Consider the following 25,635-nt stretch of genomic DNA (forward strand, 5'->3'; position numbering starts at 1 on the left):
TTGAAATCGAACGTGAGAGTTCTGGCACCTGAGAAGAAGCAAAACAGGAACCTTCAAGCATTTACACGAAGCACACAGACTTGCAGCAGCAACACGGGCATTCTGCATTCGTGAGACCTGGAACAGTGCCTTCTGCTGCACGCGGGCTGGCACCTCATTTCTGCCTATCCTAAAACTTGTAGGGTCCAAAAGAAAACAAGGCATAGCACTAATTGTTTCCAGTGCAGGCTCCCATTAAAGCACTTACACAGCCCTTCTGTAAGCGCTTTAATGAATCTGACTCTTCGGGTACCTGGGACAAGCAGGGATCACAGCCCGAGCCTTCCCCCCCAGGTCACCTTCCACCCCAGGTCACCTCCTTACTGGAGGCAGAATATAATCAATTTTCTTTAAAAAAAGGAAAAAAAAAAAAAAGGATTTTTTGTTTGTTTTTTGGTTTTAGTGCCAGAACTGTATTAAGGGCACGCAGGCAGCCCCAGCTGCAGTTATAACCACCCAGTGCGATGATCGCAAGGCAGAATTCTCCTTCAGGCTGCTGTTCTGCCTCCTGCCCCCTGCCCCCCCCCCCTCCGCGGCGCCATGTCGTGACTGTCGCGACACGGCCTGGGGCTAGGAGAGCCCTCCCTTCGCCAGGCCCCAACTCCCCGCGGCCTTAACAACGCCGGGAGGAGTAGGAAAGGCACCGGGCACTGCCCCCGTGTGGAAAGGGGCCGGGGGCCGGCCCCAAGCGGCGGAGGCCCCGCTCCGCTCACCTCGCCTGGCCGCCGCCATGTCGGCCGCCCGCCCCCGGCGGTCCTCCAGCGTCCCGGCAACCCCCGCGCCGCGCGGCCCCGCCCCGCCCCTCGCTCTTCGGCTGCGATCGGAGCGTTCGGCCCGGTTCGGTCGCTTTCGGGCGGCTTCGGGCAGTGCCCGTTCGGGCGCCGCCGTTCGGGCCGGCGAAGGCGTTCGGAGGAGCGTTCGGAAGAGCTCGGCTTTCCTCGCCACCGCCTCCAGCCGCCTTCGGGCGAGATCGGAAAAGACTCGAGCGGGTTCGGGATTCTTCGACCCCGCGGGCCGGACCGCTCGGGGACTCGGCCCTGTTCGGGCGCGCTCGGGCGGGGAGGCCCGAGCTGTCAGGTATCGCTTCGGGCCGCGGCCTCGGCCGCGTCCCGCGCTGGGATTGGCCAGCCGGCAGGCAGCGCGGGCCCCGCGCCTCGGCAGCCATCGGACGAGGCCCGGCAACGCTCGGCACGCTTCGGGCCCCCTCGGAAGCGCTCGGCCCTCCCGGGGAGGGGCGCGTTCGGCTCCGCTCGGCTTCTCTCGGCTCCGCTCGGCCGCCGAGCGCCCGAGCGGCCTCGGGGGGACCCCCCCACCGCCCCGGGGCCCCCTCGGCGGGGGTCGGGGCCGCTCGGGCGGGCTGGGTCCCGCTCCCCCCCCGTCCCCTAAACCCCTCCCGGGCCACCCCGCATGGAGGACGCCGACTCGGCGGCCAAGCAGCTGGGCTTAGCGGAGGCGGCGGCAGCGGCGGCCGCAGTGGCGGCGGCGGCTGGGGAAGGAGCCGAACAGCAACATCAACAACAACAACAACAGCGGGGGCCGCCACAGCAGCAGCAGCAGCCGCAGCCCGCGGCCTCGGAGGCGAAGGCGGAGCGGCGGCAGGAAGAGGCGGCGCGGGTGACGGCCGTGACGGTGATGGCGGCGGACGCCCAGCACCTCGAGATGGCGGCCGGGGCCCTGCCCAGCGCCGACGAGGCCGCCGCCTTCGCAGGTCAGGGCGGGCGGCAGCGCGCATGCGCAGCTCCCCTCACTCGCCCCCCTCCCACACGCACACCGCCGGCGGCGCCTCAGTGAGGGGCGGGCGGGCGGCTGAGGCGGTGGGGCGAGCTGCTGGCCCGTCCCGCTGTGGTGTCCGCAGTTGTGTTGCTGGGGAGAGTCGATTACATTTATTGCCCCCAGTAACACGGTGAACACGTCCCAGGTTCACGCTAAAGCTGTGCTGACTCCCAGACTTGTAGAAAGTAGCACCGACTTCACACTACATGCTGTTTTCATCCCACAAAGCGAAGGGAGCGGGAGCCTCCCGTTGGTGTCTAAAATTATTTTGGCCCTGTGTGCAAATCTCCCCCTAAAAAGTGTCCTGAAATATGCTCAATTTTGGAAGCATGCTCTGGTAATACAGGTAGTATCAGATCCCACAGTGCTGCATCGTTACCTTGTACATGTGAGCTTCAGCGTTGTTGGTTTTTCACTTTTACCCTGTGCAAGGTGTGGAAGAATCCCTGGTTTTAGCTAGGCAGTCAAATGTAGTATATATCGTATATATCATACCCAAGTTACAGCCTAACATTTAACTGTTTTTGACTGGATAAGGTATACAGGTAACAAGCAGAAGCCTAAAAATTAACATGTCAGAGGCACGGTCAGTTCTTATTTTGATGCTTGCCAGTCACCTCTTTTAATAAAAAAACATCACTTGTTTTTTAGTAAAGAGGGAATATTCTTTTTCAACTTAGTACATCACAAGCTGATGGTACTGTTATGTTCTCAAGGAGGTTAAAGCATGCCGGTGTTGTAGCAGTTGTCTGGAGGTGTTCAAGGCCAGGCTGGATGGGGCTGTGAGCAACCTGGTCTGGTGGGAGGTGTTGGAACCAGATGGTCCTTATGGTTCCCTTCCAACCCAAACCATTCTATGTTCAACCCGAAGCTTAATAAAAATCAGAGTGATTGGATTTATAATGACTTAAAGTTGTCATGAAAAATTAAACAGATGCTCAATATGAAAGAAGAAGGAAATGCAGTTATATCTTTTGATGTTTAACTGTTAATCGGGCTTCCGGGACACAGCAGAATTCATTTCTGATTTATGTTTCAGAAGTCACCACAGTAACAGTAGCCAACGTTGGTGCCTCCGCAGACAATGTTTTCACCACATCTGTGGCAAATGCAGCTTCAATTTCAGGACATGTGCTGGTGAGTCTGACCTTTCATTTGAGGGCCTTAGCAAAGTCCCACATGCTTTCTTAGTGTAAATGGAGAGCTCAGTTTGTGTACAAGATCAAAAATGTGTTTTCATTGCTGCATACAGACATTAAGGCTCAAAACCATCCACTTGTGCACATACAGGTTTTTCCTTATCACTTGGAGAATTTTTCTTTACCTTTCCACCCACGTATATTCATTCTGTAATAGAACAACCTGGAACATGTAAGCTTTGAATCTGCTTGGCCTAAAGCTCAAAAACTAACCTAGTTATTGCCATATTGTTAGTGTCTTAGGGTAACTTTGAGAAGATTTGTGGGAATACTAAAATACATTGGTATTTTAACTCTATGATTTAAAACTCTTTTATTTCCTCCATAGTCTGGGAGAACAGCCCTCCAAATTGGGGACAGCTTGAATACTGAAAAAGCCACTCTCATAGTCGTTCACACAGACGGCAGCATTGTGGAAACCACGGGGCTGAAGGGACCATCAGCACCTCTCACACCAGGTATAAGGCAATCTGTTTTTGAAGTGTCATTCTTCCAGAGGGGTTGCATTTTAATTGTGTTGCTGAAAAAAAAAAACAACCATCATGTGTATAATGAAGGGGACCATTGATCCTCTCTTAACATAACGTTTCTTGTGTTTCTTGGGAGTAGAAGAAGATTATTTACTCTTTGGTTTTGGTCTCATAAATGTATTTCATTTTCTTATACATTGCCCTAATGTTTGCAAGTAAGCTTCTGGAAAGAGCTCACCCTGCTGCTGGGTTATTGCATCCATCCCACCCCCAAATTCAGATCGATCATTCTGATATTGATAATAAAAATATGAATGTCCTAGTTCTGCACGTGGGTTCTTTTTAAAGGGTTCTTGCACATAGTTTTGTGTCCATTCAGGACTTTTGCTGATATTGAATTGTAATATAAATGGTGTCTTCATGGTTAAGGTTTTTGTTCACAGCTGCCTTGTCAGTTTCCTTTCTGCCCACAAGATGGCATGGCAAACCTTTGGCAGGCAGTCACATTTTGCAGTCTTGCCCTTTGGGAACTGTAAGATCCAGACAGCTGCAGGTTACGAGCCGAGCATTTAACACACCGTTAAGAGCTTGTTTCCTAACAAGCAGTTTGCTTTATTTTCTGCCATTTTCAGAATGTTACCTTCTGTGAGGAATTCTTGAGCTTGGCAGGGCAGACTCACTGCTCTAGCTTACATCGGGCATCTGTTCCAACCTGAATTTTTCGTTGTACACTGTGTAACTTGCAGTGGTTTGGAAAGGTGTCATCTGCTTGAACTGACCAAATGACACTGTTGGCCTCGCCAAATTCAGTGTGAAGGTATAGTCACTGTGCCTTTTGGTTGCTGTCACCTTTCTCTTCTTTTTTTCAAAGGACCGCAATCTCCTCCTACCCCTTTAACATCTGTCCAAGAGAAAACTGGAACCAAGTATAACTGGGACCCATCTGTGTATGACAACGAGCTCCCCGTGAGGTGCCGGAATATCAGTGGGATTCTGTATAAAAACAGACTTGGCTCAGGTAAAAATGACCTTCTTGTGTGACGAAGTATGTCACGATGGCTCCTTCTTCACTTCATGCACTTTTCTTTTAATCAGATTACCTTGAAGGACCAGTCATGAAGAAAATAAGGACATTTTCATAGCCAGCCTAGTCCCATGAGTATTCTCCCGTGTTTTGCCCTTTTGTTTCCTTGCTCTTTCTTCAGAGGCTTTTTAACTTTTTTCTTCAATCCATGAAGATACAGCCTGCTGTGCAGTGAGTCTTCCTGATAGTCGCCTGACTCTTCTAATGTTCTTTTTGAGGACCTCTCAGAAGTAAAACCGTGTCTCTACAAAGCTCTGCAGAATCCCTGCTGCATTGGAAAGCAGAGAGCTTGTCTCCTAATAAGACTCCTAAGTTGTCTTAGCCCCTTCTCTTTTCTTTTATCTCTGTGGGAAAGCTGAAGAAGCGATGGCAGAAATTGCCACAAGCCTGACTGCACTGCACAGCATTTGCTTCATGGAAAGACAGTTTTCATCATGACCAAAAGGATTACAAATTTAACTGAAAATTAAGGATGGGCTTATATTCATGGTAGTTATCCAAGAAGGACTTATCCTTCTTGTGGATGAGTAGGTTTTTTCTAGCCTGTTTCAATATTGGTGAAGCACAAAGTTGGAACTCACTGAACATGTGCGATCACTGTCACAGCCAGCATATTAAATGGGCACGGTTAACCTAGAGTGATGAGAAACAGCAGATGGGCATAGTTGGTAGTTACTGTAGATTAGCTGCTGTTTTGTCCAGCAATTTTGGTATTTGCTTCTTTAGGAAAAGAGCAGAGTAATCCTTGACCTTTACTAACAATTTTCTTCTAATTTAATTCAGGAGGCCGAGGCAGGTGCATTAAGCAAGGGGACAACTGGTACAGCCCCACCGAATTTGAAGCTATGGCAGGACGAGCCAGCAGCAAAGACTGGAAGAGGAGCATCCGCTATGCTGGGAGACCATTGCAGTGCCTTATTCACGTAAGGTTAAATTTCTTTCCTCCTTTCTGCTGGAAGGGGCAGGGAGATTCGGGACAGAGTCTGCCAGGCACCGCAGTCCAAGCTCTGCATGGTGCCTCTGCAGAGTTGTGTGCGATGGTGTTGTGGGGTGAGTCAGAAGCAACGTGTTGATTTGGTTGAGGGGAGACAGTTTTTTTTACTGTTTAGGGCACGTAGGGGGGAATGGTTACGTCTCTCTGGGAGCTGCCTGGCTCTTCAAGCAAAGTACAGTCATGCTCTCATTGGTTTTGGTGACTGATGCTGAATTTGTAATCTTCCAATTTCAGGATGGGATTTTAAATCCTCACGCTGCCTCTTGTACTTGTGCTGCCTGCTGTGATGACATGACTCTGGTGAGTTGTAGGTTTTATATCCATTAGTTTAAAACCAATTCATCAATCAAGCTGCCACAGCCATCTGTGAGCAGGTCGTGAGTGGCCTAGAAACATTCACAAGTGCTGTGGTTGCAGCAAGCTTTGTCCATGCTTCATACAGAAACAAGACAGGGAACTGCTTGTGCTGCTGCATTGCAGCTTCTGATGTTTATATCTGCCCCTCACTTTAACCGGGTGATAGTTGTTGCTGGTTTTCTCTCTTTTTTTCATTTTTGTTTCCTAAATAATATATTTATGTAAAATGCCTTTGGGGGGATGTCAATGCTATTAGTGTTTTCTGGCTTAAATTCCACAATTATTTGAGCTGGAAGAAATGTTTTTATGAGGAAGTAGTGTAAGATCCGTATTTTTATATATATCCGTATATTTTTATATATCCGTATATTTATATATATATTATATATATTTATATATATTATTTTACTCATATCTATTTTAATATATCAATTATTTATATTTTATTTATATATTTTATTTATTTTATTTATATATTTATATATTATTATTTATTATTTTATTTTATTTTAATTTTTTATCCATATCCTGTTAGATCCATATTTTCCTATTAAATTGCTTTCTTTTTTAAAAAAACATATGCTAAAGTCATGAAAGCAGAATCATTTAGCTTCACCTGAAGTACTGCTTTTTACTTTTCTGGTGTGAATTGAATCATATGCTCGTTATCTAGACCTGCTTCGTGTCTTCCCCTCACTCTTGTTCCCTTTCCTTCCACCACTGTGGATAGTTGTCAGTTGTTTGCCCAGTTTTGCTCCTTATGTAATGGTGGGAAGAGGCTGAATCTGTGCCTCTTCAGCTGCGTGGAGCTGAATGCAACTTTTTTATTCACAGAGTTTTTTGCTTTTTTTTTTTACTTTGGAGCTACTGCCATAGAAGTTTTTTGGTCATTTGTTGCAAACCACGTATCTTCTTCCATGGGAACATGTACTGCATGATCTTTGCTGCATTTGGAGAGATTGGAGTAAACCTGTAGTCCCCAAAGAGATGCCTTAGCTAATGTCTTTTCCTCTTTTTTTTTTTTTCTTTTTTTCTCCTAGAGTGGCCCTGTACGACTATTTGTACCATACAAACGGCGAAAAAAAGATAGTGAAATGTCTGCAAATACTGTGAAGAAGGAATCCTCCAAAAATATCACTCTGCTTCCTGCCACAGCTGCTACTACATGTAGGTTTTTTCTCGTGGTAAAAATTGCTTTCCTTCTTTGAAGAATTGACAGACTAGATATTTGATGTCTTATCAGTAGCCCCATGAAATTATCCAGCTGAGAAAAATCATCTTATTGGCATTACTTCCTTATCATTGGGTAGTTTTATTGGCTCTTTCTCTTTAGCCAGTATCCTTTCATATTTTCTAGAAATTAAAGCAGTGTCTGAGTTTTAAGCATGTTAATATCCTTTTCCAGTGAGCTGTAGGTTTCATATTTTGTTCTGAGAGAGGCCTGGATGATGTTTTCCCCCCTCTACCTGCTCTCGCCCTGGCAGTGCTGGGGTAGTTGTGGAGTCCTGGACTTGATCCACAGTGGGCTTTAGGTAGGCTTTTCACAAATGACATATGAGAAATTTCCTGATGTTGAGGTCAGGTTGAAGGGAAGGCTGCCTCTTTTCTGCTCTGCAAGAAATCCCCATTTTGTATCCTGAGCTTGGGTTTTGTCCTTTAGTAGCCGGTGAGGGCTATGTAATAAAATTTGTGCTACTTCTTGAAATGCAGAGAAAAGTAGGCTCTAAGCAACTGTAATGAAATCCACAGCCTGAAAGTCGCTAATGAAAGCGGCAGAAGGTGACACTTTCATCTGCAAATTCCTCTCAAACAATCAGGACACGCTTTGTTACTTAATGTTTTTGGTTGTCAAATCATCTGTATGAGAACAGAAATTAATTTGCAAGCTAGTCCAGCTCACACGTTCCCTGTCACATTCATGTGTCCTCCTGCTCTCATCACACTAGCATCATCTGGACGGTAACATTACAAAGTGAATTGAGGAGGAAGCTACAGAAATATTAAAAAGAACTGAGCGGGCCAAAAGCAAGATTAGATTACTGGCAACAGCAGGAAGAGAAATACATAAAGGTTCTGTAGAGCTTTTTTTTTTAATTCCCCAAAACAGCTTTAATCTATATTGGTTCATTAATGTCAGCTGCTGGGAGGTTGCATGTTTGCTCGTGCTAGTGCTGGGAGAGAGCAGGACGGCTTATTTTGGTAGCAGCCACATAGCCACATCTTTCACCAGGAATGAAACTGTAGCCTCAATGTCTTATAACTGAATTGTTTGTAAAAAGATCCTTCAGACTGAGCAGTGTTTCACAGAATCAGGCCATTACCAATTAGTGTTGCTGGATTAATCCTGTTTAAAAAGGGTTTTAAACATTTTAGAGCTGCACTGGTATGTTCGTCTGAATGTATTTTGTGACATGTTCCTTGCATTGGCCAAGCTCGTTGTATCACTCCATGCAGAAAGACAATTAAACTTGTTCAACAAACTGTCACAGAATTAGTTGTAATCCACAATTGCTGTTATAAAACTATTTTTAAGTAGTAAGAACCATGCTGGCTGAAGTTCTGTGATAAATTAGGACCAGCCAGAAACTAATGAGTTTTGTGGCACTACCGGATTTTTTAAGTAGTTGTCAAGTTATTATTCATGCAATAATTGTAAAGGTGATGATTTGGGAGGAATTACTTTGTAAGTGCACATTCTGCCCTCATACACCCAGAGAATAAGCAGAGGCTTGCAGGAGGCCAACAATACCTTCGCAAGTTGAGCAGGGCTTTTCTTCCCATTTCTAGTTTTAACGGTTATAGGTGTGATCCAAACTCAGCTATCACAGGCTGTTGACTGGTCTGTGAGTTCTGTGACTTTGGATGATTCAGAACAGGGATCTCAACAGCTAGACAACCAAGGCTTGAGCACTGATTGTTAATTATGAAAGTACTTCTACCATTTCCAGTCACCGTGACTCCTTCTGGACAGATCACTACCTCCGGTGCTCTGACCTTTGACCGCACATCAACAGTGGAAGCCACAGCAATTATCTCAGAAAGTCCATCCCAGGGTGATGTTTTCACAGGAGCCACTGGTAAGGGTTCAGGTGTATGTCTGCTTGCTATCCATAAGAAGCAGGAAAAAAGGGTTTGGACATCCCATTCCTATAGCAAGAAGCATTTTGTATGCTTCTTGCATACAAATGCATGAAGGATTTATTTTTTAAGAACATACACAGAGGCTATACATGGCCTTCTGTTCTTTCTTTGAAACGATTTTAACCGCTTGGAATCTTTGATCAGTTTCACAAAAGATATTTAAATGTTTTGTCCAGATGCTGCAGCTGCTAGTGTACACCTCTGCTGGTTTCTTTTGTTTAATGGACATCTCATTTTTTCCTGCTCCTTGTTCATCCTAAAATACTGCCAAAACTAGCCGAGCATTTAAACTAAGTGAAAAGTGCTGAATAAATGCTGAAAAATGCCAGAATAAAACCAAGAAAATATAAACGTGTAACATAAATTTCAGTTCTTTCAGTTTAATTCCTACATGGGGTTGTGAGAATTGCTGGTGCTGCCAAGGGAACTAACCTCCACTGAGAACAATAGTTTGGAGTCCTTTGGTCAATGCAAATATTGAGGTGTATGTGAAGGAAACTGGCAGTAATTTTTACAGAAGCCTTTAAAAGTGAGCACAGAGAGAGATGAAATCAGTACAAGGCTGCCCTGCGTGGTAGCTACGTAACATCGCTCTGTTGTTACTCGTTTGAAACCCTTACAATTATCATAGAGCAGAGGAATTTTTTTAAAAAAATAGAGGTAAAAGAGGCACAAGAAATGTGTGAAAGCTCTGTTATACAATGATTTATGATGATGTTGTTCTTCTGCAGTTCAAGATACCAATGTTCAACAGCCTTGCCGGGTCAATCACCCAGAACCTCACTATCCAAGTTACCAGGACAACTGTCAGATTTCACCTTTCCCTGAAGCTGCACTCCCAACATCTCATCCCAAAATTGGTATGTTTTACATCTGTAAGACACAGTTAACAGTGCTTGAATTTATGTTGTGATCTTCTTTCCCACCAGAGGTAAAGGTTGAAGCAGAAAAATAGTGCTTTTTTTTTTCTTTTTTTTTTTTCTTAGGATTTTTGCAGTTATTAAAGTTTGGATAAACAGATTTTTTTTCCATACTTCAGGAAAGTTTTTCACACTGGTATTGAGAACTTTGATTTGTTGGTTTTTAACGGAGTGGTTTCCTGTGATCTTGCTTCCAAAATCCTCTTTGCAGCCCCCTGCCTTTCATAAGGCTTTTGCTTCAAAGCTTTTGTCACCACTTGGGTGCTGTAGATAGATATTTATTTATTTAATCTTTGATGCAAGGAAACCATCTCTCCTTGCTGAGATTTAAAATTATATCGTAGAAGCTTTTCTAAAAATTGTGACACCTCTTTATGAATCCACAAATGCTTAGATGCAGTTTTGAGCAGGTTTGCTGTGCTGCTCTCACATCCCAGGTCAGTTTCTCCTTCTCTAATTTCTTTGGTTCTGTAAAGTTACTTTGCTACTTGCTCACTGATATCACTGATGTGAGGGAACTGCAAGTCAGGCAGGTTTGGATTCCCACTGAAGTTGTCAAGTAGCAAAAAGATGTCACATAAATGTAGCATTCATTTGTGCATTCAATTGTGAAGTCTTTCTCTTTTAAAGCACATGTTCTCCTTTCAAGTTGACCTTTTATTTACTTATTCAGAGCAGCACAGTGCATTCCTGCTCTGTCCAGAATGAAATATTGTTGGTTTTGAGTCTGAGTCAGATCTTGATGTAATTAATTAAACATTGATTTTCTTTGCACCAGTGAAGCAAAGATCATCACTATTTCTTGGCAGATAACTATTCTAAAATGAAGAATCGGAAGTAATTCCTGTTAGATAAGTTATCAAATGCCATGCTGTGATAAATATTGTTCTGCAAACAGTTGCTGATAAAAGACTGATTTATCTTTTACTCATACCCGAGTGCAAATAGTTCTATACCAGTCATGCGTGAATGGAGTAAAATTGCTATTTTAATTAAGGGCTGTTGCGTGTAAAACATCAGTTTATCTGTATGATAAACTTGCAATGATGTCCAAAAAGGTTGTACATCTAACACAGTGACTTGCAGTACGATGGTTTTGGAGACTTGTTCTCTCTCTCTCCATATCCATGCTGGATTCTTTCACCTTTTGCTGCTTGTGTGAAAAACTGCTAGGTATGACTTGAAAAGGATTAAAGTATTAGTATACTGAAATTAGTCGCTCTCCTGGAACATATTCCTTGTTCATTCAGCCTTGCAAGAAGTCTTGTGTGTCTGCTTACTAAGCAGAGGTTCACTGTGAGTGGAATTGCAGCCCGGTTGCCCCGTTGCTGTTCAGGACAATACTTACACTGATTTTTTTTCAGGACAGTATTCACATTTGAATTTTAAGTATTGTTTTAAGTGCAGTCACAAAAATTTTTTTCTTGAATGGGGGCTCTGTTGTTCTGAGGTTTTAAATTGGTTGTGCAGCCTGCTGTTCTGTGTCCCTATCCCTCAGCGAGAGAGGTTTGAGGCTTGTTTCTGCCTTTGTTTTTTGAGCTGCCTTAGACACACTGGCCTGACTGGAAAGCCATTTTTGTGACCATCTGTAATGACATCCAAAGTGGACTGTGATAATAGATTGATGATAAAGTAGATGAGAAAAAATTGCCTTTCAGTTGCTTCAGCCTCTACACTTGTTCAAGAGCTTCCTGCTTACTAAATTTCTCAAGTCTGGTTTCAAGGGAGAGAACCAGGCTCCAATAATTTTCCATTTTAATGCAACCAATTGTCAGCACCTATCAGTGGCAGCTCTCCTGCCTGCAGCTGTCTCCAGGGCACTGCTTAGCAGACGCTTACAGATACGGCACCAAGGACGCTGTCAGTGCATCCTTTATCTTTGGTAGCATCAGCAGTGCAGGAGCCTGGAGAGGGTCTGCCGGGCAGAGGCGCTAGAGGTGTAAGAGTAACGCTTCCGAAGGAAGGCAGACGCTTGAAGGATGTGAACGTGAAATGTTAAATACTCACTGCTTCTGGTATTACGTTCCCTGCTGTGTTCAACATTTCCCTGAGGGCTATGCCATCCATCGGCTGAACGGCCCAGCATTTATCACACGAATGTGTCACTCTTTATTTAAAAATCAAGGAAGCTAATTGACTTTTGGTGTCTGGAATACTAAAAGCTCTTCCCTTGCTAAAGCGGAACTATCCAGGAAGGTATGTGGTTTCTCAGACTTTCTACGTACTGGTTTTTGTGTGTGCTGGATCATTCTGCAGTTCCTACCTAAATGTATCAAGAAAATTCCTGAAATAGACAAGCAGTAGATTTGTGGTTAATAAGAATGACCAGCCCCAGTTAGCGGTGCCTCTCTTTTTTCTACTAAACCATTTAGTGAGGAATCTGCAGGCTGGCTGTTGGTAGATGTGAATGTCTTAGACTTAATTTTGTGGCAGATTTGTGAGTGTTTAGAGTTCAGTTTTGAAAAAGTAAGGCCAGTAAATCCAGATAACATTTTTTCCTGGAAAGCGAGCTTACGCTGTGTGTTGTTGGGTTCCTAGATCTAAATTTAATTTCCTCGCCCTGTGGCCTCCCAATGTATGTGCAAACATAGTGTGAAAAATAAATGTTTTTGGGTTGCAGTAACTGCAGATTTTTTTAAAAAACATTTGCAAACGTAAGGCAAAGGCAGATGTTGGTTTTCTAGGACTTTTAATTTTCTCACCTTTGGCATTTGGCAACAAGAGGTTTGGGAGCTGCAGTGAGCGTTGCTATTTGGAAGATAGGATATTTGAAGCCAATATAGGTGGCTGTGAATATCCTTTGTTAAAATTCTAGGTGTTTCAGTGTGATATGATTAATTTTAGGCCAATAGTTTGTTTCATGGGTAAGAGCCATGACGAAGGGGTCCAAAGACATTGAAATGGCTGAGGGTATTTTAAAGGGCTTCCTAAATGGTGGTTTTAGAAAGTGCATGTTTATGTCATACACATAATTTTGAAGTGATGGTAACTGTCTGGTAACCGTTTTTATTGCAGTCTTGAGACAGGTTTATGTTAAGATCTGAGTTCAGGAGGCGTTAGGGGACTGTGGTGTGGGTCGGTGCCTGGTTTTTGTCACTTTGCAACCTGAGGACTGACATCTGTACAGCGACATAAGAATATTTCAGAAAAGTCTTCTGGAGCCTTGTTGTTTTGGGTCACTTAACTATTAATTCTAACCTTATGTAGTGATGGTTAAGGGCAACATAGTGGAACATGGTGGTGATAGTGACAGAGGAGTCCCTGGGAACGCTGCTTTCACTGCTTAATTGGTCTTCTCTGCAGCAGTGCTAGAAGGTGTTAATTCATAGTCAGAGTACCTGCTCTTCTGTACTCTGGGTTTGATACTGCCCAAGGGCTAACTCTGCACAGCTCTGATTCTGTGCGGTTCGAGTCACAAAAGTTACCTGTAAGTCTGTTTAGCTGAAACTAAGTTGGATTGGAAATGTTGGTAGACCCTGTTAACAATTCAAAAAAAAAAAAAAAAGAAAACTTCATGGTAATGCAGTGCCCTAATTCTCTCAATTTTATTTTTCTTTCTTTATGTTCAGTGTTGACCCCAATCCCTGCTCTCTCGGTGCCCCCCTCAACCCCTACCAAAGCCATCTCGCCATCAGTGGTGAATGGGCTGGAAGTGACCGAGCAACGAAGCTGGCTGTACTTGGAGGAGATGGTCAACTCCCTGCTCAACACCGCCCAGCAGCTGAAGTCTCTCATCGAACAGGCCAAGCAGGCCAGCTCCTCCTTCCGCGAGGCTGCTGTCACGCAAGCGAAAATCCAAGCTGATGTGGAGAGGAAAGAGGTAATTATGCCAGGGGAGGTGAGATGACTCAGCCAAGGGCATCTTTTTGGCTGAGCGGTGAACAGAGCAGTACCCCGCTGTTGTCACTGGCTATAACTGTGGCAGCCCTTAGAAAATGTTTCTAAATGTCTTGAGAGCAGTAGATAAAACTAAGTTATTTATATGATGGAGAAAGGAATAGAGTGCTTTGGGATTCCAACAGCTCTGGGTAGCGGTAATATAAAGTGTTTTTTGTTACAAGTCCTGAGCTCTCCCATCAGGCTTCCATAAATTTACGAGGCACTGATACTGAATTACCATGAGACCTGATATCGGGAAGATCATGAGCGTTCAGCCGTGCGGTGACTGCTTTCCTTCTGTCAAGTGAGCGAGGTTATCAAAGGGGCTTTTGATGGCCTGAAGAGACAGAGAGATAATAAAAACAGCAAGCTGTGGAGTTTATGGGGAAGATAACCAGCAAAATTTAGAGGTGTCTTGCTGAGCACTGTTCAAGCAAAGCTGAACTCTGTTGTGTCCTGTGATAAGACCACAAGGCCAGCTGGCATTACAAGAGTATTGGCTTATACCCAGTGGTCCCTTTCTCCTCTGTAGGGGATTATCTACAAGGACTGCCCTGTTTTCCCTGCTTTTCTTCTCTTTAATTAATGCATGGTAGGGACCCTGGATTCTTCTGAATGCCAGCACATGCATGCACCCTGAATCCGGCTCCATGCGCTGCTGAATGCATTCCCCTTCTCCCACGGATCCACAGCTGCTGGCGTGGACTTGAGGGAGAGAGGTGGGGGGCAATGTACCGTGAAACTCGTGTCGTTGTCGGTGTCTGAACCGGTAGCACCACGCTGTTTGCTCTTGCTATCGGCGTTATTGCTAACGTCAGCTTTCCACTGAATTCATAGGCATGAGTGTGCAGCAAGAGGCCTTGAAGAAATGTGTGTGGGAAGATTTTGCTGAGAACCCCTATGACAGTCCTTGCAGCATCTTTGATGTTCTTTGCCACGTTGTCTCTGCTAAACTCCTCTGTACGCTGCATCCTTGATGTGCAGGTGTGTGATACGTTGAGAGTCTAATTCTCCCCTGCCTTCTGCCTTGGCAGAATGGGTATTCATGCTGCTGTCCAGTTTGGGGCTTTCTGCTGCTAAAAACTGTGTAGAGCATGGGATAGCAAAAAATTGGAAGCTTTGACAGTTTACAGATGAACATCTTACTTTGTTTAACTCCTCCCCTGCTCTTTTTCCAGTTTACATTCTGTCTTCCCTTCTGTTTATCCTTACAGTGGTTTCTGGAACCACTGTTTCAGAGTCCATTCCTCCCACCCACTGATCCAAATCCAGCTCACTTTAGTGTAGACCTAGTTTCTTCTTGCCCCAGGAATGGGAGTTAAATTCATTCCTGTCTATTGATCTCCAAGTGCTGACTTTACAAGGCAAGGATGATGATGTGTTTGTTTCCAGAGGAATTTCTTTTCCCCATAATTACTGAATCCCTCGTTATTCAATTTGTGAGTCTTTGAGTCTTTTCATTCTTGTTTTGTAAGGGGTTCCCCAAGAGTTTTGTATTTTGATAGAAACACTTGGTCATGGTGGTATGTTTTTAAATAGATAATAATTCTCAGGCTTGCTGCTGTGTTCCAGCACCTGGAACAATCTGGACAATATTCTGAGCTCCTTCTAGTGAATTCCACTTTTGGAAAAAATCTGATTCTGGGTACAGGGCTGGCATCAGAAGTAGTTACAGTAAATACTAAATAACAAGCTGTCTGCTTTTGTGTTGGTCAGAGGTGTTTCTCCAATTTCCTGAATATTTCCCTGATTGTAACACAAGTCTCTTTCCCTTTTTGTCTCTGGTCAGACTGTTTCTTTTGGCAGTTAAGATATACCAGAGGGGGAAAGAGGTGTCATCCTCCTTTGTGTGTTGCTGATTTTTTCTGGACCAAAAGAGAGAGGAACTCTATCAGTATTTTGTGCTCGTTATGCTGACATAACTTCCAAGGGCTAAGAGACAGGAAGCCTTCTTGCTACATCCTCCATTTGCATCAGCAGAGGCAGCGAATGCAGTGGTGTGGCTCGTTCCCTGCCGGAGTGTTGCCAGTGTGCAGAGTTTCTGTGTGGCAGTCTGTTCCTGCGTATTTAGAAATGAAAGACTCTGATTATATCAGACCTGCAGAGCAAAGGCAGTACAACAGATTAAATTATAATAAAGCTATAGACTTAGCTCTTCCTGGAAAAGTGACTGAATACGTAGCAGGATTAAAGAAATCTGTTAGCAGGAGCAGGCTCCTTCCCAGCTGGCTGCGCAAGCTTCAATGCCCTGCCTGTAAATAACAACATGTCTTGAGTTTTCACAGCAGAGCAGAGCCTTCAGCCTCCTGGCTCTTCCAAAAGTTGAGATCAAGCACTTTCAATCTTGTAGCTGTCCACACCCCTGACCGTATCCTCCTGTCATCCCTGCTAAAGAAGGAGATAGCCTCTGCCTTCTTGCAGAAGAGCAAGACAGGGAGCTTGGGACAGCACTGTCTTTACTGCCCTTCAGAGAAAGTCTGAAGCAGCCCGCTGTTTAAGCAGAGTAGAGAAGTAGTGAGGACAGCAAACATATCTGAAAGCTAGCTTGTGTGCCAGTTTCTCTCCCTAGAGAACAATAAGAAGCACTGAAAGTTTTAATCACTTATAATATACTTTGTTGTATATTGCATATCAGTTACTCAATTGTATTTACTTATTATGCTTACTATTTAATGGCCTTTGGAGTTCATTAAATACCAGAAACAAGCCAGTCTGCTCCTGTACAGCAGCAGTTTGGTTGACTTGGCTTTAAATATCAGAAGCTGTACTCTCTAATGACCAGTGCTCAGTGCTTGTGCAATTTGTACAGCTCTGACATGTGAAAGGTAGGCTTTTTCTGCAAGTTTTCGTGGAGCAGGGGAGACATTTGTGCTGCCTTTACACTTGCATTGTCATCTGTGAAGTCAAAGAGCAGACATCACTGTATCATTCTGGTTGCACTTGCTAACTGTATGATCCAGGGCTGCTCAGTGGAGTCTTAGGAACACATTATTCCCCTTGTCCATATCATTTTGAGGGTGGAAATGCTAACATCAGAGAGGAATTGTGGCAGGAAGCAGATTTGCTAAAAGTAGCAAATAAAAAGCATTAAAATGATAAGCGCGGCATAAATTAGAAGCATCTCCACTCACGTTTCTTTCTTAAGATGGCATGTCTAATCCGAATTTTGTGGAAGGACTGGATCCTTAATTGCATTTCCAAATGGTGATACCCATGTACAGAATCCTCAGAAGCAACAGGGGGGCTGGACTGGGAAGTGCTGAGTCAGGCTGTACAGCAGTAGAATAGAAATGTCTGTCTCTACATATGATTAGAAGTATTTAAAAAAAAAAAAAAAAAAAAAAAAAAAAAACAAGACTTGCCTTCCATTCTTCTCTTATATCTGACATGAGATTTTTCACTTTGGCTCTCTACTAGAACAATTTCACTTTTTATTTTTATTTATTTTTTTTTGTGTGCCAGGGTCTTGTGATGTCCTTAGCTGTTCTGAGGGAATTGTAGGTCACAAATCCCAAGTGCTGGAGCTAGAGGCTTCGCCAGCATAGTTTTGCTTGCACAAAATTTGGAACTTGGAAGTCCTCACATGCACTCTGTTGCTATCTTTGTCCTTTTTAGTTTCTGTACGTTTATTTAAGTCTTGTTTTGCTGCACAAATTACAAGACTGAAGATCGCTTCCAAATTTTGTTTCCAGATTTGCCACAAGTTATTTAGATGCTCTTGGGCAGGTCTTTGGGCTCTCTGGGCCTTAGAGCCTTCTCTTTTAAACAAGGATAACACTTGTTCTACAGAGGGCTTGCACACCAGTTTGCAAAGGCTCTCTGGATAAAAGGCCTTGTAAAAATGTGCCAACCATTCAAGTCCTTGAAATAACGAGAATTTGTAAGCCCAAAATCTACAGCTCCAGTGTTTGTGAGAATATTTCTTTTGCTATAATTACTTTTAAAACAGAATTGTTCCTGGAGTCTAAAGAATAGGCTGAAAACCTTTTGTCTTGTATATGCAGTCTGTGACTCTTGATGATGAGAACTCCTTAATTAATAAGCAGAGCCCTCACAGGGTTACTCCCAGACACAAAGCTGACTCTGTTTAAAAAATTTGGATGGCCATAAGCTTGTGCTTTCTATCTGTAAACAATATGTGCATATGCAGCTGGTGCTCAGCCTGTGTGTGGCCTTGTGTTGGCAGAGACACCAAATACAACTTGCATTTATGTTACCTAGGAGTCTTAGGGAATGGTGTTCTGAAAAGAAAGCAAGCCACAAACCATATTAACTTACAAAACGTGTCATGCTTATTACAAAAAAATGAGTATCCATATACTTGTAAGCTATTTTGAATTGCAACATTTTGCATGGGATTCATTAAATAAAACTGCTCTGTCAGAACTTCGCACAGCTGTTCAGAGACAATTCTCCACTATTGTAATTAAATAGCTTGTGGATAAATATATCAGATCTTTTAGTTTCTGTTGGAATTTTGGCTTTACTGCAACAAGGGCGCTGTATCTCTTGCAAAAGATATTTGACCACTTGCAGGATTGGCCCAAAAGGAATGGATTAAAGACTACTTTACACAAAGGTCTGTGTGCTTTGGAAATGTAATTTTTTTGAGTGTGCATTAAGCCATCATTTATATCAGATAAACATTAAAAGGGGGAGAATACGCCAAATTCTGTACCGTAAGACACGTTGGAAGGTAAAGATATTTAGGAAATGTGTTAAGCCGTTTTTCTGTAAAAAGTTGAAAAAATCAGTGCTGAAATCTGACAAGTGTTTTAATTGAAATAGGCCTTTTACTGCAACGCAGTGATGCTTGCAGAACCCTGTTCATTTGAAAACAAGGTGGAAGATTAAATCTGTTAACAGCTGGAGCATCTGAATTCATTTTTAGAAAGATTAAAACAATTCAGAGCTAGAGAGTATGAAATTAACCTAAAAAGGGTTGGGCATTTAAGAAAAGTAGTTCTAGTGAGCAAGTAATGGCTTATGTCCTCCAAAGCAGCAGTGGAAATGTTTGGGAGTTGGAGCTTATCAGTTTCCTGGAGACAATTTTGTGAGAGGTCCGGATGTGTCTGGCTTGATCTCTCTCTTACTGCACCTTTTCCTTCTCTGCAGCTTCTGAATGATGTGACTTCTTCATACCATAGCTGGGCAGAACCAGAGGGCTCGCTACGGGGTTAGATAAGAAGGAGGCAGAAGGGGGTTAAATGTGTGGTTTCCATCAGCAGGTTTTGGGGACTGAGAGCAGAGCTGAAGGAGCTACCATGGGTTTGATAAGGACAGCGGAGCACTGGACTTCCTCTTGATGTCTTTCTCCTTGGCAGTCTCACTGGAAAACAGAATTGGCCACATTTGTAGAGGATGTAGTGGACTCTGATAGCAGAAAGGGTTTTAAATCAACTCCAGAGCTGTGGCACATTCTCAGAACTGGAATTCAGCATCTTCAGCCCAAGCGCTGTCTCTGTGCAGGCTGTTGCAGAGGGAGCTGTAGTAACAGGGTTTATTTGTGCAGAGATTGTCAAGCTGCACTGAAATGCTACCTCACTGCATGCTTCGGCATCAGTATTTCCATTCTCCTCACTAAAAAGAAGTTTGAAAACATGGTGCAGTTTTCCTAGGCCAGTATGCTCAACGTGGGTCATTCGTCTTTCACTTCATAATAGAAAACACATTTTATCCTCTCCTGAAGAACCTGCAGTTTCCTGCCAGCCCAGTTCTCTGCCAGGTCTCTGTGTGCAGGGAACTGGGTGGCAGAGAGCAGAAGCTGCAGCACAAAGCATTCAGTCCCAACTTCTCCACAGCTGGTGCTCACTGACATTGATGATTCTCTCAAGAATTTATGTCATTTTCTTCCTGAGACATGCTAGGGTTGATTCTTACACCAGGAGCCACATCTCAAGCTTGCTGGGGTGTTTCCTGTCTTCAGGAGAATGTTTTTGACTTGGACACAATTTTGGTTTTCAAATAGTAGTGCCAAAATAGCAATTTTAAAATCTCCATACATGTGATATACATTTCATCCATGCAGTACATGAAGTTCTAGGGATGCTATGCACGTGTACTGTCTTGCTCATTACCTTAAGCTTGCCTGTTTGTCTCTCAACTGCAGAACGAAATCATACCTCCGCAGTAAACAGCAAGAGGTTTCCCTGCTTCCTCCATCTCCCTAAAGAGTTTTTTTAATTTGAACTTGTGTCATGCTAACACAAAGATTTGAAGGTTGTGATTTCACAGGAGAATAAATACTGAGATGTCAGGTCATAGAGACACTCTTAAATTAAGCCTTTAATCTCCTTACATGTTGGGTCATACTCAGTCCTGGATAAACCTGCTTTGCTGGGAGGTAGGGGCTTGGGTTTTTCTTTTTAACTGTACCCAATGAAGTTGAAATCAGGGTTAGCAGGTAATCAAATCAAAGCCAGTTTTGAATTCCTTTGTTTGAGTACTCTTGTCTCTGAGCAGCACTGGCTGTTGAGATGGCAAGACACTGTGGGGGGAGCAGGTGCTTGTTGGACTCTAACTGTTTTGATGTAAATCTGCAACACATCTGAAGTATGCTTTAAAATTCACCTTCAGAGGACCGCTTAATTGAAAAACTGTCTGAAAGCCCTTTTATCCTTTCATTAAAAGGAAAACAAATGGTTATGGCTGATGCTGTTTCTAATGTCTTGTGTGTATTAATTTCATCTGATTTTTTTTTCCTAATCCAATCCCATGTCTGTTGGGCTCTTCCATTTCTTAAGACTCTCCCTTGCCTGTTAGTGGATTAGGATCAATAGACTTGAAGCAAAATTTTGCCCAAGAAGATGGCACTTGGCCCTACTACCTTGGGATTTTCTTTTTCCTTTGCTAACTTCTCAGTGTCTTATGTAGGATGCAGTTCCTACTTGGACACAGTTAAGCCACATTTTTTAAGCACAAGCGCTTGACTGGATGGAATACAGTTTGAATAAATGCTGTGCTTCTCTGGGTTTGTCATCTGACTCCACATAATGGGATAGTGGCCCTCTCTTTTATGGTGGAGTGAGGTTCCCCTTGATCCTCATGGAACTGCAGTTTTGGGCTTGATGGAAACGAGCTCAGTGGCAGGATCCTCTATACAGCCCACCCATTTTGACCTTTCATATCATACTCTGGCTGTGAAATAACAAGCGTGATGTTTTTTTCCTTGCAGCAATATCAGAACCAGTTATTTCAGCAAACAGAAGATGTGGACGGGAAAACAGAAATCATCATCAAGGTAAGCTCTTCGTATTTTATGAAGAGTCCTTTGTTCTTTGTTGTGTTGCATGTAAAGATCCAGAGGTGTGTTGTGTTTGTTTTTTTTCTTACTGCTGTGGAAATCATGTATTCTGTGGCTGGCCTGGTCTTCTGGCAGAGATCTGAGCTTTCTCTAGTGGGACTGATGCTCTGTTCTAGTAAAGTGAAGCCTTTTGAAGCAAAGTGAACCATTTCCCAAGCCTTCCATGTTGTCACAATCCTTTCATGATCATCCGACTAACCTAGTCAATCTGAGTCACCTCTAAGTAATGACAGTGCAGCTCCAACTGATGGCTACCACACAGGTGTGATAGGAAACTTTTTTTTCCTTTTTGTCCTGGTTATTAAAGCTGCATGGTCCCCTCCGGCTGTTGGAATGGAAATCTGAGCCATGGTACTTCAGAACCCGTGATTTAAGGCCTCATAGCTTTGTGTGTCATTCTAGTCTTTTCTGAGATCTGCAGGTACAAGTACACGCTGCGTATTTTCAGCTTTTCCCAGTACTGCATGAGTTATGAGCAGCTTTGATCAAGTATCCCGTTGGGACGTATTTCACAAGCTGGAGCAGCAATAAGCCTCTTTTTGGTAGCCTGACTTTATGGCTGTATCTCAGGAATACAAATATAGTTCAGTCAAACCAACTACTAATTGTAGGTACCTTGATAAGGTGTGAGCCAGAGATGTGTTGAACTTGGTGTTAATCAGGGCGTTGATTGTTAGATTGCTTCTGCTCAAGAGAAAAAAGGAGTCGGTGGAACTAAATTCTGCCTGTGTTAAGCACCATGCTGATGATACTTTCACAGCCAAGAAATGCTTCCTCTCATGGCCTCGCACTGCCACTCTGATGTGTTAATGATTTGTCAGTAATTTAATGAGTTGGAAACTTGAATGCTCTGTGAAGTGCTTATTTTTGTTATAATTCAGTGATATTTCCACCTAAATATACAGGTTATGTTAATTGATGTCACTGATATAAGATTAAAGTGGTAGAAACAAAAAACAGCCTTTAAAAAAACAGGTGTGATTTTTCATCCATGTATCCTGCCTCATCTTCTGGGTTTAAGTCCCGTGCTCCTGTTACAGCCTTTTTAAGTTTACTCCTCTGTCTCCTATTTAGCTGTTAAGACACTACTCATGTAGCCATACTGCTGACTGACAAAGGAAGCAAGCTTCTCGGGCCCACAAAAGCAGATCCCTTTTCCCTTTCAAAAACAGGCACAGATGAAACGAAAGGGTCCCAACCTCATCCCTACTCTTGTTGTCCTTCCTCAGACCCTGTCCTCAGAAATACGTGGGGCTGTAAAGCTAACACCAGACAGGTCTGCCTTTAAAACTTCAAATCTGAGATAAACTTAGAGCTCAGGTATTGATGGCCTCTGTGAAGCCTGTACGCTGCTGTGTGGAGTACGCCTGCTGTTGGTGAGGCTGGCTGAAGCCTGTAGTGACTTGGCAGCGGCCAGTGGATAAACTGTCCCCGTGGAGGGAGGCACCCCCGTTTGTTGTGGGCAGATTTCCATAATGACTCAGTATCTCACCCAGGGTTTTGAAGGGCTTCTTACCCTCCAGAAAGGAAAACAAAAGGTACACGTCATAAAATGGCGAGGAGAGTGGGTCTCTGAAAGCGTGTCCAGAGGCCACCGTGCCTGTTTGTGTTTGCGTGTCGAGGATACATCGGCAGACAGGGGCTAAGGGGGCCGTAACGCCTGCCCCGTGTCTCCACACCAGTGCCAGGTACGTTCCCAGTTACACGCTGCAGGAGCACTGGGAGCAGCTCAACCCCTCGGTAGCGGTCCTGCATTATGTCGTGTTACAGCACCTGTATTTCACTTCAGTGACCTCCCTGTTGTTGTTCTCTCTGACGTGGTCACTTTGCTGTTCATTTTCACAGCAGTCCTGTGTCAACTGTGGTCGTGAGGCAATGAACGAGTGCACAGGATGCCATAAAGTCAACTACTGCTCCACTTTCTGTCAGCGGAAGGTATAAGATTGTTTGTGAGTTGCAGACTGAGTTGTGCAGAGGGGGCCATGGTGACCCTGGGGAAAGCCAGACTGAGCTGCCTGCTGGCACAGAAAGAGGAGCAGGCAGCAGAAGGGATCGTGTCGTGCCGGCAGCCAGCCCACAAGCCTTGCACAGGTCAGCAGCCTGGGTTTCACTCAGCAGCCCCAAACACACCGTGCCAGCTGGATCTCTGGCAGTACTGTAGCGCTGGGGCAGGTCTGCGGGTCATGGAGCAGACAGGTAGGGAATGGCCCCAAGATTTGCACACACCTTCCTAAAGGGGATCCAGAAATCTGTGTAAAACCAGAAGTGAGGGTGTGGACGCCTCCCTGTGTGAACTATGGGGGTGAGTTAGTTGGGAGCACCCGTACAGCCCTTCCCTGCTGCTTCCTGGCAAGCTGTGTTCTCAGTACCTACAGTCCTGCTGTGCCACTGGGGACAGTTCTTATTTTTTACATCGCTTGTGAAGCTACAAATGAAAAAAAAAATGAATTGAGCACACTGAGACAAACTGTAAGATTTTAACATGGAAGGTAGAAACAGATATGAAGTACAGTAGAGGAAGCTGCTGTGCTTTGTGTTTCCCATCAGTTTCTCACAAAGACCCCCGGCACTTCTTGCTTTAAAGGAAGGGATACTTTTAGTTCAGCCAAGGTTGTGGCTCTGAATTCTGTCCAAGTTCACTCTTCATCAACTGAATTGAGCAGATGAAGAATTTTGACTGTTTCCTTTGGCCTGTAACAAAGTATAATGATGGTCAAGTTCTCTGCCTGCATAGTGGAAAGGCTAAAATTTCCAAAGAATGAACAAATGCTTCTTACAGATAAATGACAAAGTCTGCCTGCTGTCTCCTCAGGTGTCTCAAGGACAGCAATTCCACCCTATGGTTCTGTCAGTACAAGATGTCCCTGGAAGTGTCACAGAGTAGTCATGTTTTGGTCCCCTTCTTAGGCAGCCTGTTGCTTCTGTGTGCCCATGCTGGTGGCCAGCGTTCTGCACTGGAATAGGGTGGGCTGGTTTGAGGCTTTTGTCAGTAACTGAATCCTTGAAATTCCCCCTGTACTTATGATCTATGATGTGCAGCCTCTGAGTGGAACAAGTTAAATGAGTATTTTGGTTATTTCAGACTACAGTTAAAGAAAGAAATATTGAGAGGTAGTAGGGGAGTTACCAGGAATTCTTTTCCTCTCTTACCTTTACTGAACCAAGACCCCTTGTGTGGTGCTGCCTTTCAGGAGGGCTATCTTGTATCGAGCCATCTTTCAGGAGAGTGTTTAAATCAGGGTTCTGACTCTGTTTAAGTAAAATTTCCACAACCTAAAGGACATTGATGTCCTGAGTTGGTCTTTGGATTGAGAAACCAGCATTCTGCTTAGTTTGTTTCCCCCTCCAGTTTTGACCCAGCATGTGGTTCCTTTCCTGCCTCTGGTTAGTCTTGTGTGGCTGAGCACTAGAGACCTGCTGCGTCCCATCTGCATGGGAGAAAGCGCCTCTCAAACAAATACAGCTTCTCTTGGGGTCCAGTGTGCTTTGGCAGGCTGCACGGTTTCCCTGGGCCATTTCTCTTCATGGCCTTTCCGTCTGCTCTTCCCTCGCAGGACTGGAAGGAGCACCAGCACATCTGCGGTGAGTCAACCACGGTGACGGTGCAAGCTGACGAGGTGCATGTCACAGACAACGTAATAGAGAAAGTCTCCGTCTGAACAAACCTACCTCATTAACCTTCCATGAATAATGTGGTGCAGCCGGCTGGATCGGCAACCTGATGTGAATTGTCTGGCCTTTACAAACAAACTCATTTTTGAAAGACTTTTTAATACTGTGATAGCATTTGCCGGCTCCCGATCCTATTCCAAAACTTTGAGTGATGCGGGAACTAAGAAAACCTGACCTGGAAAAAGCAAACTGCAGCCTGCCAGCTGGGAGCCACCTTCAGCTTGAGGAAGCTTTGACTTTGCCAGACTGAAACCTCCACTGTGTGGATTACAACAATCTCTTCATCTCTCTTGAGATGGATTTAAAACAATTGCTGCAATGAGATTTGCCAGTATTTTGTTTCCCCTGTGCCTCCCTACCTCTTGTTTGAAAAAAAAGGAATGATCCTTCATTTGGTTTATTTAATTGCCTTGAAAAAGTACAAACTCTTAATTTGCCTTTGGAAGGACATTTTTTTTTCCCCTGTGTTCCCTCTGTGCTGGGCAAATTTGGAACACATTGGAGCTTCTGCACTTGAATACGAGTGAAAAATAACATGTTGTTAAATAAAATGCAATGAAAGCATGAGTGTGCCCGGTGGTACTGTTTAATTCCCATGGCAGCACTTCAGTGTGCTAGTAAATGCAGTGTGAGCAGGTGTGGCTGTCAGGAGTCGGTGCAGTTACACACACACGTGTTCACTCTTTGTCTCTGCAGGATGATGGTGTGGAAGTGGTTTGGTCAGCAGGGGAAGAGCAGTTTCATCGTGTTGGCGTGCCTTGTCTGGAGCTTGCAGAGGCTGGCTGGCCAAAATCAGATCTGATC

General features: G+C 44.1%; 1 protein-coding gene across 3 annotated transcripts; it reads left to right on the forward strand.

The window, feature by feature from the left end:
* Nucleotides 1-878: 878 nt before the first annotated feature.
* On the forward strand, nt 879-25,303 carry DEAF1 (DEAF1 transcription factor). 3 transcript variants are annotated; one of them, XM_084288364.1, is made up of 13 exons: nt 879-1,747; nt 2,852-2,949; nt 3,340-3,469; nt 4,353-4,499; nt 5,349-5,488; nt 5,794-5,859; nt 6,957-7,083; nt 8,865-8,993; nt 9,789-9,917; nt 13,547-13,797; nt 21,031-21,096; nt 23,005-23,094; nt 24,714-25,303. In XM_084288364.1, exons 1-13 carry the CDS (start codon nt 1,447-1,449, stop codon nt 24,816-24,818), a joined length of 1,779 nt encoding a protein of 592 aa, XP_084144490.1. In that variant the 5' UTR covers nt 879-1,446; the 3' UTR covers nt 24,819-25,303. The 3 variants fall into 3 exon arrangements, with proteins under 3 accessions (XP_084144490.1, XP_084144491.1, XP_084144492.1); XM_084288365.1 differs by lacking the exon at nt 23,005-23,094; XM_084288366.1 differs by lacking the exons at nt 21,031-21,096; nt 23,005-23,094; nt 24,714-25,303 and adding an exon at nt 14,694-14,782.
* Nucleotides 25,304-25,635: the final 332 nt, after the last annotated feature.

This window comes from Netta rufina (assembly GCF_964035555.1).
Source record: "Netta rufina genome assembly, chromosome: 5".
NCBI lineage: Eukaryota > Metazoa > Chordata > Aves > Anseriformes > Anatidae > Netta > Netta rufina.